The sequence below is a fragment of the Parus major genome, chromosome 3 (assembly GCF_001522545.3).
Source record: "Parus major isolate Abel chromosome 3, Parus_major1.1, whole genome shotgun sequence".
Lineage (NCBI taxonomy): Eukaryota > Metazoa > Chordata > Aves > Passeriformes > Paridae > Parus > Parus major.
The window spans coordinates 57,238,008-57,253,128 of NC_031770.1; the positions used below are offsets into that span (position 1 = coordinate 57,238,008).

Below are 15,121 nucleotides of genomic sequence, written 5' to 3' on the forward strand. Positions count from 1 at the left end.
TAGACTGCTTTGCTACCAGATGAACCTTTTCATGAACCTTACATTCAGGACAAGTAGCACTAACTGAGATATAGCTAGGGCTTGAGGACTAAAGCTTATTATTTCTTGAACATCTCTCCCTAAAATATTTCTATAGGCCTCAGAATTAAGAAAAGGCAAGGAATAACCACAGTATATTTATGACTCTTTGAAGATACTAGATAATATGAAATAATTGTGCTCTTGTAAGAAATTGTTGTCTTTGGGTTCTTTTTCCTTAGGTCTTGTATGATATAGCCTATTACACTTTAAATGAAGAAATGCAGCAACCTTTTAAGTTCACTGTTGATACCATGGAAAGACTACATAGTATATCATTGACTTCATTTTGCTTATCCTTTATATTTTTAAAACTGTTATTTATTTTCCTGTTTTGAACTAATTTTGAAATCTTGAAAACAATGTTACATTTGACAATCAAGCAAATGAAATGAGCATTATATCTGTGGAGGTCACAGTCACTGAAAATCAAGAGAATTAATAAAAAAAATTCAAACATGAAAAATTTATTATTTGATAAGCAGCTGGTGATTTATATAAAAAGAATCAATAAGAAGGATAAAAGAAATATCTTCACAACACAATGGTCAGGTGTGAGAAATGAGAACTGTCACTACCTGAAAGAAAAAAAAAAACCAACAACCTAACAGCCAAGCTTACATGATTAATATGTACTGGAGTTTTTGACACTTGAAGAACAGGATTGAAATAATTCCAGAGGCTGGAAAGTGTGTATCTTCCAAAGTAAAGCTGTTGGAGGTGGACTGGCAGGATGCTCTATAATTGTAGTGATAGTGTCTCAAGTTACTTCACTGAAGGCTCAGAAAGCTGAAATCAGGTTTTGAATTTAGCAGTGTGCTACCCAGGCCATAGTAATTATGGATGACAGAAAAAAAGTCTTGACTAAATGACTAAAGTCTTCACTTTAGTATCTTTGACTCATTTCAAGAGATTGGGACAGATAATGATTAGCACAACTACTGTTAAACCTCTGCTGCAGAGAACATTTGGGACACTAAAGGCCGACAGGACACCAGTATCAGAATCTCTGTTTCCAATTCTGTTTTAATCCTAGCCCTGTATGAAAGTCATTTTATAGAGCCTAAGCCTGTTCAGCTGCATGTACTTCTCTGTAGAAATGAGTTAGAAATATGCAAATAACATAAGGAAACAATCTGCACCTTTGCATATTATTTGTATATGAACACAAACTTTTGGCTTATGGTGAACACTCCCTGCCTGTGGTGGTGACCAGGAAGGATGTGGAGTGGTAGATAGTGACAATTTTGGCATGTGGGCAAGGACAAGACAATAGTTAGGTGGCAGGTACATAAGCAGGGCATGTGATTGTAGGGATGTGTGGCTGTGAGCTGGGGTATTGGAGGACACCTGAAGCACACAGGTGGCTGGAGGGGGACTCGATTTCTGATATTGTCAAGACTGGATGAAAAAGATGGTAAATAAATTATTGAAGGTCTCAAAGATGAAGACACCTGACTTCAGAAATATTAATGGCATCATCTGCCTAGCAGCTCCTGAGTCTACAGATGAATGCAGGTATCTGGGGAACAGTTGGGCTTGCAGATGTAGAAACATTCTGTCAGAGATGGAGCTTGTAAACTGGGATCTCCATCCCAACTCCCTTTCTCACCAGAGCTTAAGGTCTTTTCTGTTTGTCCTTCCCTGTCTGCCCCAGCAAGGCAAGTAGCTGTAGGAACATTCCTCAGGTATCTGAAGCCTTGGCAGTGCAACTGTTCCTGCAGGCTGAAACTTGGCATTAGAAAGTGTCAAAGTAATGTGCCAATGTAGTCAGATCAAGGCTTCATGGAGCCTAATGCTCTGACATTTTGCTTCTTAACACTGCCAACAACAATGCTAATTATTACTTGCATTGCTTGCATTTACCTACAGCAGCTTGCCTAAGCCTGGCCACTAGTCAGCCCCTGGATTGTAATGGCTACTCATCACCAAAAAGCCAGGTCAGCTGGAGCTGTTTCAGATCCAGAATTGAGAAAGACCTTGTCCTTAATTTCAAAGCCTTTCAAACCCACTTCCTGTGGTGGTACACAGAACAAATACACTTCTTCCTAGTGTTTTTAAATAAGCATACCCTTAGTGAATTTAGACCTTAGTGAATGTAGAATGCTCCCTTTTAATCAATGATGCAACTATTTTTGAGTAAGTTCTAAAGCACTTGCTTAAATGTAAAATTTCCCATTTTTGGCTTAAACCAAACTCATAAATTGACAGAAAATGGCATCTCTTATACAGTTTTTCCTTGTAACTCGCATTACTAAACAGACAGCTACTTCAGATAAGACTCTATGCTACTAGACCCTGCAGAACCACAACAATGTTTGTTCAGGTTGGAGGAGGCCTCCAAGACTATCGAGACCAAACTTGGGCTTGTCTCCATCAGGTCAGCTACACCTCAGCTCCAAGTGCCACCTCCAGTAGCCACTCGGTCGTTCCGGGGTCGGGACCGGGGCCGTCGCTCCTCCCGCTCCCTCCCCCGCCCGGGCCGCCTCAGCCGGGCCCAGCGCGAGGGCGGGGCGCGAGCGCCTCCGGGAGCCGCCCCCGGCCCCGCGCGCTCCGAGCCAGCGCGCGAGCCAGGCGGGCCAGGCCGCGCGCATGCCCAGCACCGCACCGGAGCGGAAGCGGCGCCCCGCGCGCCTGCGCAAGGGGGGATTCCGCCAGGCGCCGCCGGACTTCAACATGGCGACCTAGGCCGGCCGCGCCAGCGCCACCGCGGGCGGCCGAGGGAGCCAGCGAGGCCGCCGCCGTCGTCATGTCCCGGCACAGGAACGTCCGAGGATATAACTACGACGAAGGTAGCGGTTATGGCGAGCAGGCGCTGGTGATAGCAGCTGCCGGTCCCTCCGCGCTCCTCCCGGCCTGTGCCCCTGCACCGGCCGGGCCTCCCGTCCCGGTGGCCGCGGGCAGGAGGGTGTGGCGGGGCCCGTACGGCGGTAGGGGAGGGCCCGGGGGGCTGTCAGGGGCGGTGGGAGGGGAAAAGCCGCCCCCTCACCTCCCCTCGGCGGGGGTTGGCCGGGGCTCCGGGCGAGGCCTCTCCCCGCCCCGTTCCCGGCCCGAGTGGGGACGGTCGGGCACACGTGGCCACTCCGCCATCCAGGAGCTCCTTCTGCTGCCGGGGCCTCCCACGAGCTTCCACACGAGGAGAGCATGGCCTTGGGACGTGGTCCAAGGCACAGCTGCGTTCTACCTGCATTGCCTTGAGCTGCCCAAATTGACTCCGCTTTTTAGTGGCGGCACTGACTTGAAAAAAGCCTCAGTACGGTTGAACCCATCCATTTTTAGTCTTGCAAAACACAAAAGTTCATATTCACGGCCAAACTCTAGCAAAGTGTTGCTGATGTTAATAGGAGTCAGCAGCTGTTACTTGAGGAAGAAATGTAATTCTTAAAGATGGAGTTGTGCATTTAAGGAATAATCTCGTTTTCAGGCAGCTGACTCATTTTAATTAAGCTTCTTGCATGGAATGAAGGAGGTCTTCCATAAGAACTGGTCTTGTACCTGCAGCTTTCTTTGTGCCCTGGCCCCATTAGCTTAGGCAAACTGTAAAGCAGAGTATTTTTTTCCCCCTCAAAGTCATTATTGGCTTGGGCTGTGGAGAAATGGACACACTTCAGTTCATGCTGGTATTTTGAAGAACCCTTAGGTAAGAGAGCAGCAATTTTGTTGCTTCACTCTCAGATTATTAAAAAAATGCAAGAAATGCTTCAGCCTGCCTCTGGTCTTCAGTTGAGTGAACAGACTACACAGGTTTTATGTATTACAGTAGAGGAAATGGGGTTTTGCACTCTGATCTTGGAATTTCTTGGAAGTTGTAAATTCTGGTGGGCTGTGCTGGCTATGTGTTCCCATCTTGCGGTTTCTGCTAAATTTACCTTGAAAATCTTGAACTAAATTAGGATTTTTACTGCTTGATTTTTCATCCTTTAGAGACCATTTTTCATCACAGATGGGTTGAAATGTTCCTTTCAGCTGATTCTCTGGATTTTGAGAGGTTGAGTACGAAATCCATAGATTTAATTTCAGTGTTCCTAACTCTCTTTTAATGAGTTTGCTGAGATACACAGTTATTTGCTGTAGCCATTAAGTTGCTATTTCTATTGGAAACATCACTGTGAGGTTACCTGTCAGGTCTTGCCACCATATGTTTTTTCTGTAGTCACTCAGAAACATTTATGGCCCAAATGAAATAGGATGTGTGTCTTTTCTATTTAATGCAAATTGTTCTTTTTATGCTGCATGTGTTTCTCTAATGCCCATATATAATTCACATTTCTCAATAGAAAAATTTTAGAGTAAAATATTTAGAATATTTTTTGGTTTCCTTCTATAGGAAAGCTTCTGAGGCCTTAGATCTTCTGGTCTTTATTTGACCATGGTTCCATTTTTTTCCCCTCTCCTTTCTGAGATTCTGTGATCATAACCAAATGTGATATGCCATCTGCAAATATCTTGGCAATACAGCTGGAATGCTTAAGTAGCTTCTACTATGTTCTCTGTAATTTATGTAATTTTTAAATGCTAATTGTTATGGTCAGTGCATGTGGTGGTCTGTCTTTTAAAACAATGACGAATAGATATTACTTGTGAAACTGCCAAGTGCAATAATGTCTAATATAGTTTGTCACTTTTTTCATGTATTTCATTATTACTTAGTGAAAATTACACTTTTTTTTAAGATTGATGTAATACTAGGATTAGTTTTTGGAGGGAAAGTTGCATAACTTATTCTTTGTATTTCTTGGTGTCCTTTTTTATGAGGAAAGAATTTTTTTATCTTTAAGTAATTGTGTAAGATACTTGCTTTTTACCCAAAACAATTTTGCATATTCGAAGGGAATTGTGAATTGGTTTTTTTGCTTTGCAGAACTTCTTTACAAGGTGGATGGGTGTAAGCATAAAATAGAGAAGAAATGTGAGACATCCATAGAGTAGAGTAGAAATAGAGTAGAGTAGAAATGCTGATCCTGAGTTGTTGGAGTAGAAATTATAATTAAACTGTCTGTATGGGGTGAAGACTGAGAGGTCAAGCAAACATATCAAGAGAAGTGCTGTGGGTAAAGATTTGTGGAACTGTAGAAAGTTGGATTTAGTCTGTGAGAGGAGATGCTGAAGGAGGAGGTGTGAAGTGTGGTAGCTCTTGAAAACTTTCATTCTAATGAATAGAGCATTAAATGTTATATTATTGGAATGAAATTACAATGTATTATTGGAACCTAGAGGCTTACTTCTTACATCGGTAAATAAACAGATAACTATACTTCTGGAATACAGGAAGTGCATTGTTTCATAAAACCTTGTGCAAAATCTATGCTTTGAATTATATTATTAAATAATAATATTGTGCAGATTAATCTTGCTGTTTTTGCTTCATAGACTTTGAAGATGATGATGTGTATGGCCAATCAGTAGAAGATGATTATTGCATTTCTCCTTCAACAGGTTAGTTCAAATAATTATCAAGTATTGCTCATTGATACCTGTTCAGATATTTATTTCTAAATTAAAACAAATTTTAAAAGCTAGCAACACTTTTGAAAGGTGCCTAGTGGCCATAATCCTGTTACAGTCAGTTATGTAGTATTAGGCATTGGATTTTTGAAAGTCCCATTAGACAGATGGCCACATCCTGAGTCCTACATGTATATTATCCTAGATGGCTGGAATGTACTTGGTAATGTAAAAATCTGCTCTGTGGCAATGTGTTAATAATCTTGAAACATTTGGTATATTTTCACACTTATCTGGTTAGTAGGATCTACCTGGGTTTAACAGTTGTTAACCTGTGCACCTGGTAGTTGATGTCTTTTACGTATCTTTGGGTAAATATGGGTTGCACTGCTGGTCCTCTCATGCAAGAGCACGTGGAGCTAATCAGCCTTCCAGCATTTGCAATGGTGCAAAGTAGATGTAAAAATAGCGATGGCTGTGTGCTCAGGTAAGGCATAGTTGGAGTGGCTCAGCCTAGCTGAATTCAGCCTGGCTATAGAACCATTAGTTTGTGTTCTCCAGTCAAGTCTCTGGCAAGATTATCAATTTAGGGTTTCCCCAGATTTGGTGGCAGTATTTCTAGAGCTGAGTAGGCCCTGGAAATAATGCAGCTGGTGTTGACATGAAGTTGTGCTACTGCAGGTAACTGATTTGGATCTAATCCACTGTGACTGTGATGTAGTGTGTAACCTCTGGCCTTAGAACTTGAGATAGTTAGGTTTTTAAAACTCTGGTCCATCTCCCATGCTGTTGAGTTCAGTCATGAAAATATGCAATGTGTACTTTTTGCTCAAGTGTAGACTGATAAATGGCAAAATTAATTCCTGTCCATGTGCAGTAATTTTCCTAAGAACACTTTGTGTGGAAGCTTCAATTATAAAATAATCTGATCTAGATTGTATAAACAATAGTTCCTTCAGTTATAGTGATTGAATATGAAATGGCGTGTATGCATTTGGGAAACAGTTGCTAAGAGTTGCTACTTCTGTGGATTTCAGATTTTACGTCATGAGAGGCAATTTATTTACATTAAACTTTGCACATTGCTGAGAGAGTATAATAACTGGGGTTCTTTTTCAGCAAGGAGTTTTATCTGTATATGCCTTAATATTACTAAATCAGAGTGAAACTACGCACTTGTTTAAAGATTTGTGTGATTATGCCTTCTTAATCATGGGCTGTATTTCAAATGAAATTCCAAGAAAGAAAGGATGTGTTCAACTCTATTAAATTCGTATCAGTAATTTAACAGTCACATACTATAAAAGCACTGTTAGTTTTATACTAACTTTTTGTAATTCAAATTAAGTTTAAAAATGATTGTATAAGGTTCTGGAGACATTAGGCCATAGATTTGTATAGGCAAAACTGTATAGACAATAGACAATTTGTATAGACAGTTTTCAAACCTGGAGTATAATATTTTTTGTAATGATGAACTTTGCAGAATTATTGCATTTCATTGATACAGTGATATTGCCCAGCCTGTAGTTCCAGTGTGATGGCAACTTATTTATATTTTAGCATGAGCTGTTGTATGCTCTGTGCAGTCCTCAAGTAGTAATTATACAATAGTGTCTCACCACCCCCTTGAAACCACTGCAGCAGTTCAGCATCCTAACTTACTTGACCTTTAGTTATGTTTTGATTTTAAAGGAGGAGAAAACATTTGACTATTTTTTTTTATACTTTGTTTTTTTACCTAATGCAGCAGCTCAGTTTATTTACTCCAGACGAGACAAACCAGCCGCATTTGCTGAGCCATTAGAAGAAGAATATGGCTATGAAGGTACCGATGCTGCTGCTGATTGTTTTACACCCACTCATCAGTTGACTGAAGTTGATAGAGGTAATTACAGAAAACAACTATCAGAATAATCTCTTACATGAATTAAAGATTTACTAGAATAGTCTTAAATTAATATTTCTTACTTGACTGACATTGCTCACAACTTTGGAATCTTGTTATTAAAAAAATACCCTTAGGGAACTACCTTCAGTGGTCATTCTTCAAGTTTGTAATTACCTTTTGTGTACTCCTTGTAATTTGGTTGCACACATTGAAATGTGTTCCTTGTTTCTTACTAGAAATAATGAGATTTTATGTGAAGTGGATGCATTAGAACAGCTGTACTGACAGCTCAAATCTTGACTCTTGAATATTATAGCTGAGTATTAGAATTAAAATGATTTCTTTGTTTTGCATTCCAAATTAAAGCAATTAGCAGTATTTAAGACGTTTTCAAAGTCTCGCGTTTCCTTGAAAGAGTAGCCAGTATTCTGTACAATCTTTTCTTACCCTGTTTTGAATTTGTAAGGCTTTTGTTTTCATTCATTCTTGCAGCCGTGAATTCCACATTACAAGCTGAGTTCTGAGCTGAGTGGTTGGGGGAAAATACTTGATTTTGTTTTTTAAACTTCCTGCCGAATTACATGCTTTGTGAAAAAGATTCACAAGTCACTTTCCTAAGTATTAATAGTTAATATAGTTTTTAATGTTTTGGAAATAATCAGGGTTATTTTTAAAATGTTGAAAAGATCAGACTAAAGTGTATTGACATTTGGTACTTTAAAAAGTTGCAGAAAATTCAGAACAGTGAATTCTAAGGAATTTTGATTTCATGTCAAGTAAATTGGTAGAAGTTAAGCTAATGCTTAGAGATATGGTTAAATATGATATGTTAGGGAATAATATACATGTTCTTATGGCAGGAAATAAAGCTGTGGAGGGCAATTTGAAAGGATTAGCCAGTATAGTGGTACAGATCATCTAGACAGTGTAGTCCTCTGGCTTTGCAGAATGCTTTTGACAGGCTCAACCAGTTAAGAACTAGTATTGGAGCAGGAAGAAAAGTAACATTTTAGACTAAAAAAAGAGGAAAAAGAAATCTCAAAATATCCACTTCTACTGTGAAAACAGCAGTGGTCTCACAAGCAGTGGTTATGTTTGATACAGTATGTAGTGTTGGTTAATACAAAATTATTGATCTAGCCAGGGTGGCTTCAAAGACTTTTCTTGTCGAGTATTAGATAGTAAAATGTCAACCAGCACATTGTGCAGGGCTCTGCCCACACTTGTTTTGCAGAACAAATGTCTGGGGAAGATTCACTTGCTATTTGAATTGCAGGTTAAGGGTGCTAATATAGGTAACCTTGTGGTAGATTGGAATTCTGTGATGTTGAATTCCCTTGAACAAACTTATTTAAACATCTTCCAGGATGTGTTCAAATAAAAATATGTAGCTGTCTTCCTGTTCTTCAGTTCCTATTTTCTAAAATCTGAACTGACAGAAACTGGGATTTCAGGAAGATTTTCTTCTGCTCTTTAGTGTTTGTATGGCTTGCAGTGAGTGGCAACCTGGTGAATTTTCAGTCTCTTGTTGTCCAGCAAGTATCTTAGTAAAGGCATATTATAGTTGCAGAAATATGCTCCAAAGAAAATTGATTTTATTAGCCAAAAATATGTTACAGTTTTTGAAAAGGTAAAGATTACAGGTAGTTTGAAACCTGGCATGTTGATCCTGGTTTTCAGTTGTTAAGGCCTGAGGACCCTGAAAATGCTGTTTTACTTTGGGTATTAATTGTACCATCTGTAAACACTTAAAATGTGCTGTTTAGTGGGATTCTACATTGACTTACTATATTACTTTGGATAATTTTACCGTGATTATTTGTACTTCTTCTCTGCGGTGAAGATAGTTATTTTATGACATCAAAATGCTTCAGTACTGAGACTTTCTAGATTGATAAGTAGTCAATAATATGTTCTTTATTGCAATTTCTGAAATAGGTCAGATGTTCTGCAGGGTGTGAGAACAAAGTCTATCAGGGCAGTAAATGAGATTGAAGTTAATTTCTAAAGGTCTTATTGTAATATTTATCCCTTCTGTTCGCTAATTGGAGGTGTGGTGCTCGTGGTTAGGCCATTGAAGACATATTTTTGGGCAACTTATAACAATAATGTGTTTCTTTCAGCCCGTCTTAATTCATGCCTTGATCAAATGAGAGAAGTTTTGGCAGAGTCCATACCAGAACAAGCAATGGTCCAAGCAGTACTGGATACTAAATTTGATGTACAAAAGGCTTTGAATCTTGTGCTTTCACAAGGCAGTAAGCAAAATGTGAAGACCAAGAATAAGGATGCTGTGATTTTAGCAAAGACTACAAAAGGTATACTTTTATTTAATTGTTTACTTTCAAGGTGATTAATTTCTATCAATGATTTAATTTTGTGAAGATGCTTATCATTGCAATAGTCATTTCTTGGAAATAAAAGAAAACTGACTTACTATATGTGTATTCTAAAACATTTCAAGGAAAGAGCTTTTCTTGAGATTGAAGTCAAAATAACACCTCAGTGTCAGTTTCAATTCAAGCTGCGACCATCTGCAGTTCATGATAGATTTCTGATTTATAATATATGACTTAACTGAATTAATGCATGTCCTTAAATTTGGAAAGCATCTTTAAATGTTTAGTGCTTCTGTTATTTATTTGGTAAATTGACATCTCTCATCCCTAGTATCAACCTTTTCAGGTAGTGTCTATACAGTAGTTTACTTATTTTGATCTGTACTTAAGTATTTGTACTCTTCACTGGCATTCTCTGCTGATTCTTAAAGTTCTTGAAGTATTTCAGTAGATGCCTGTAATTTAATTGTAGAACATTCCTTACCTTTGGAAGACACTTAGTAATGAAATGCCTTTTCATGTTTCTTGATTTTTTTTTTTGTTGCTGCTGTCAACTTTTAAAAAATGGGATATTTCATTATGACTGGACTTCCATCTGAAAATTATTGGCTATTGTAAGGTAAGGAGACTTACATTGTTGTCCAGAAATGTGTGTTGATACAGACAGTTTCTCTTGTGCAGTAGACAATTTTGCTGACACCACCAACAAACCTGGGTTTGGAAACTTGACAGCCAAAAGTGATTCAGCTCTTTATTCTTTAACTACAAATTCTGAAAAATCCAATATACCTTCATGTGAAAGGAAAGCATTGAAATCCTCTTCATTTGCTCTGTCATCTGCGTTCAGTGATGATTTGTGTAAAGGATCATTTTGTGAACCTGTGAATAAACAGGCAGAGAAGCAACTACCAGAAAGTGCTAATGCAGTAAGTTTGGTTCCTGACAGTCAAGACGTTTCCTCTAGCATAGGAAGTAACCCACTGAAATGCAAGGAAGCGCAGGACTTGAAATCCTTGCTGATGCAGAATGTGGTTTGTGATTCTCTGAGTCCTGAGCACAGCATTCCTCTTGTTTCATCAAAAACTTCTGGTTGTAATATTAATGCAGATTTCTATAGTCCTCCATGTTTAGCAAGTGCTTTAGGAAACTTGGTTCTTGGTAATGAAGTCAGTCATACTGTAAATAAAAAGAATCAACTTCTTGAAAATTTTTCTTCACTTGCACAAAGTAGAAAGCAAGAAAGCCCCTCTTCAGACATGGCTGCTTTGCCAGTGTTAAGATCTGGAAGTACATCATTGGCTGACTTGCTTCAGGAGCACCAGGAAAGCAGTGCTAGCCATTGTTACTCTTTGGCTGATCTTTATACCCAGTCAACAGCAAGTCTTGCTGATAGGAAATTGGGAACCTCATCATTATCACAACTAGTAAGTCAATCCCAAACTTCAGGTGGGATGCCAGAGCTAACAGGATCTTTGTCTTCTCTAGCCCTCTCTACAGTTTCTCCAGTAAAGGAGGTTGAGAATTTATCACTCTCGGATTTAATTGCAGAGACTATTGAAATAGATAAAACTGAGCAAAGGACTGACTTGCCCTTGTGCAATGTAATTGAATTGAGGCCCTCCCAAGGAACCAACATTGATTTAAGTGTCCTTGTAAAAAATGCAGAGGTATCTACAGAGAAAAGTGTGCCAGGACAGTCAAATATCTTAAGTGCTGAAACAAAACTTGTAAAAGAAAAACAAGGAAAAGGTTCTGGTTCTGCCAAAACAAACAGGAAACCCAAAAAAGGGCATGGTCTTAAGAGGCAGGATTTGTCCCTTTCATGGATTAAGGCGCTGCGTGCAAGACCTTCAGCTTTTGCTTTAACCTTGTGCCTCCGTTATCCTCCAAAAGGGTATAAGCGGCGCACAGTTGGGATACATAAAACGTTCCTATACAGTAGACAAGTACAAGATGTAAAACCCAAGGAAACTGGTCCTACCATAGCCATAACACCATTTGACTTCAAATCAGCATCTCCTGATGATATTGTGAAAGCTAACCAAAGAAAAGCTTTTACAAGACAGTAATGCAAAAAAAAAACAAACAAAGCATTGGTGTTGATATTGCATTATATTAAAAGAAATTATATAGGACCTATTTATGATCCAGAATTGATTTTCTTTTTCATTTTTTAAATTGACATACTACACTTTTTGCTGATAGGTAGAAATTTATATGTGAACTTTTAAAGTGTTGCACTGAGTATCTTAATTTTTGCATAATTTTCACTGGCAGTTTAACATTTTTAACTTTTGGAAAGTCTTGAACTTTAATATACAGATACTGCATGTAAAAAATTCTGTAAACACCATTAGACTTATTGAAATATCACTCTAGGTGTTAAGATACAGTTCATTGGGAAGAAAAGTGGACTATTATTTTATAATGCAATTTACTTTTGCTATATGGTGTATAGTTTGGGGAGCAGGAATTTCAGTTTATATTACAACTGTTTTATTAAATGTTCGTAAGGTTAGATTTTCTGGTAAAGGTATGTTATTAAACTGCCAGTCTTGTAATGGATTTTTCCAGTCAATATCATTATTCTGTCTTTATACTGATCACATTATAATAACAGAAATGCCTTTAGTTTTTTAAAGCCTCAAGGACCTCAGGTTTTGACAGTTCTGGTTGTGGTAGTACATGTGTAGTTTTTGATAGGACCAAATCTGTAGGGGAGCAAGCAATTAAATTGTTGTGGCCCCCTGATTCCAATTAGCTATCAAAATGTGATATCCAGCATTTTAAACCAGCAATTTTATAGATATGTACATGCTGCATGAATTTCATAAGACGTTTTCCTAGGATTCTATTGTTTATTCTCAGTCTTTCAGAGAATTACTGAAGTATTGGTTCTTTCAAATGTAGCATGAGAATCTTTCTTTGCTCAATGGAAAAAAAAATTCAGGCAAAGCCTAAGTGCTGTTTGTGTCTGCCTCTTGTCTTTTTTGAAAAAACTTATTTTAGAAATAGAAACTCATTCTCTTCTACTGTTCGAACCCATTGCTGTTATTTTGAATCTTTAGATGGAAGATCCAAATCGGAGCATTCTGGACTTACTATGGTGCCCTGTTATTCAAATTAGTAGCTGCATGTATGTTTTAACTTTCCTTTTAGTACAGATTATGACCTCTAATATATTTCCAGTGTCATTGTCAGTGTTTTAGATCCAGAATAGCAATAAGTTCAATGGAGATACTGCTGCAACTAGAAAAATGTGCATTCATAAATTTATGCTAAACTTGGCAGCTAGTATGAAACAGTAGATACGACTTTCATCTATTTTTAATCTAATTTTTGTTAAGTATGTTACATCATAAAGAAGACAAAACCTTTAGGTTTATTTCTGACTTCAGGTTGCACTATGATTTTGTTTCTCAATAAAATAAAACAAAACATGTTCCAGTTCTCTCAGGTAAAATTTAATGGTCTGTATATTTTGCTTGTTTGTCTAGTTGATGCATTTGTCATTTAGGGCTAAGAGCAGTGTGATATTTGACCTTGTGAATTAAATTAATGTTTCTTACCCTAATTAATAAAAGTTTTATATAATGACAGTGCTGCAGTGTTTATGTTCCAGTTGACGTGTTAATCTATCCTAACCTATTTGGTGTTCCTTTAAAGGATTAAACAATACAATCCAGTGTACATACTATGATCTGATAAGTTCATTAGCTGGAGCATAATTGATTTCCTGAGAAGACTTTCTACAGAAGTCTGGTAGATACTGATTGTAATACTGATTGTCATAATACTTAATTAGTCATAATAGCAAATTCTACTGTATCAAGAATATGAAATGCTTTTCAGTAATCTGTTTTTCTGCAGTTAGTCCAAGCTTTAACTTCCCCCTGCTTAAAAATCCAAGCCTGTTTTTCATACTGACCAAAGGATCGTATTAGTAGAGTTTGTAATTAAAGCTCACTTTTCCCAAAACTGTGTGTATTTTTTAGTAGAGAGATTCTAATTTTTCAACATAAAATATGAATGCAAAGTTTGGCATTGTCGTGCCTGTTATATTTGTAGGTGGTTTTGCTTTTGTCTGTTTCAAATACTCCAGAGGACTTAATTAATGTCAGTAGAGATTTCTAATGCATGTGGGTCTTCTAAAGTTGAATAGCTTTGCTTTCCCATCTAAATATTTTCTTATTTTCTCTGTCTAGCTTTGCTTCGGTTTTGGTCTATCTTCTCATTCCCCTGTCTTCCCTTATTTGCATAAAATTTCTTAGCATTTGTAATAATTTTAGAGCATGAACTGGACATGCAAATAAATATAGGTCCTGTGGATACCATTGGAACAAGTAGTAGTGGGCAATCTGTAGTACTTTAAGCTCAGGTTTGGCATAGTTTTCATGCAGATTAAAGCTTGAACAAGTCAAAGAGCATCAGCATTGTATGTTTATCATGGATCTATCTTACTATGGGATTGTTACCTTAGTAAACAACATTGGATCTTGTTAGGTAGCTAGATTTTCATATATAATTACTTTTTCATTGGCATTTGACTGTGGTGTTAGTGGTCATGAGGGAGCAGTATATGCTGTTCATTGTATAAACAGTAGGAGAGGAATTTTTCCTCAGTTTGCAATCCTGAATCCTGAAGTAAGACTTGAATTAATACAGACCTGCAGGCTGAACATTGGAGAAGGTACCTAAGTAGTGAATAAACCTGAATTCCAATTAATTTTCAGCAGAGATTTTTTTTCAGGACTAGACAATTTTATAGCTTTGTTTTTCTAAACAAAAAGTATTGTGTTGCTATATTTGCTTTTTAAATTAAACAGGTATTTTAGTAATTTCCTTACTTATTCCTTTAATTCTTTGCTGAGAACGAGGTGTATGGTATAGAAGACAGGTTTAAACGTGTTAGAATGCTGCATGATATGGTATGTGGAATTTTTGTGTAACAACTGTGTTTGGCCTTTGCTCTGAACATTCTAATGAATGTTAGAATTCTAGTGAACTAAATCTGCCTGTTTTATGCTTGACACAGTGAGCTTATTTTCTTAATTTATGTATATAATTCCCCCTCTCATTTTGCAACTACTGTCTATCTTTGGTTAATCATGGGTTAATTGTGTTACTTGTTTTGGGATTCACATATTAACATTGCAAAATACTTGTCTGTGTTTGCATATAAACAGAAAAAGATAATATTAAACTGCATAGATATACTAATACTGTATACTCCTAAGGCATTTAGTGCATCAAATTTATTTTGTGCATAATTTTTAAGTGGCTGCTGACTATTTTCAATACAAAATTGACTTCTGGATGTTGATTTATGTATTTAAATAAAATGCCTGTTATTAAAGGACTGAGTTAA

General features: G+C 37.5%; 1 protein-coding gene across 3 annotated transcripts in view; it reads left to right on the plus strand.

Annotated features, from left to right (window-relative positions):
- The first annotated feature begins 2,714 nt into the window (after positions 1-2,714).
- The window catches only part of HBS1L (HBS1 like translational GTPase), a 58,784-nt gene continuing 46,377 nt past the window's right edge, over positions 2,715-15,121 (plus strand). Inside the window, exons 1-5 of one of the 3 annotated variants that reach the window (XM_015621621.3) lie at positions 2,715-2,870; positions 5,449-5,514; positions 7,274-7,411; positions 9,538-9,732; positions 10,378-15,112. In XM_015621621.3, coding sequence (XP_015477107.1) covers positions 2,828-2,870; positions 5,449-5,514; positions 7,274-7,411; positions 9,538-9,732; positions 10,378-11,822 — 1,887 coding nt within the window. In that variant the 5' untranslated portion in view covers positions 2,715-2,827 and the 3' untranslated portion in view covers positions 11,823-15,112. Of the gene's footprint in view, positions 2,871-5,448; positions 5,515-7,273; positions 7,412-9,537; positions 9,733-10,377; positions 15,113-15,121 lie in introns of those variants that run through there. The other 2 variants (XM_015621620.3, XM_015621622.1) reach the window with 2 other exon arrangements.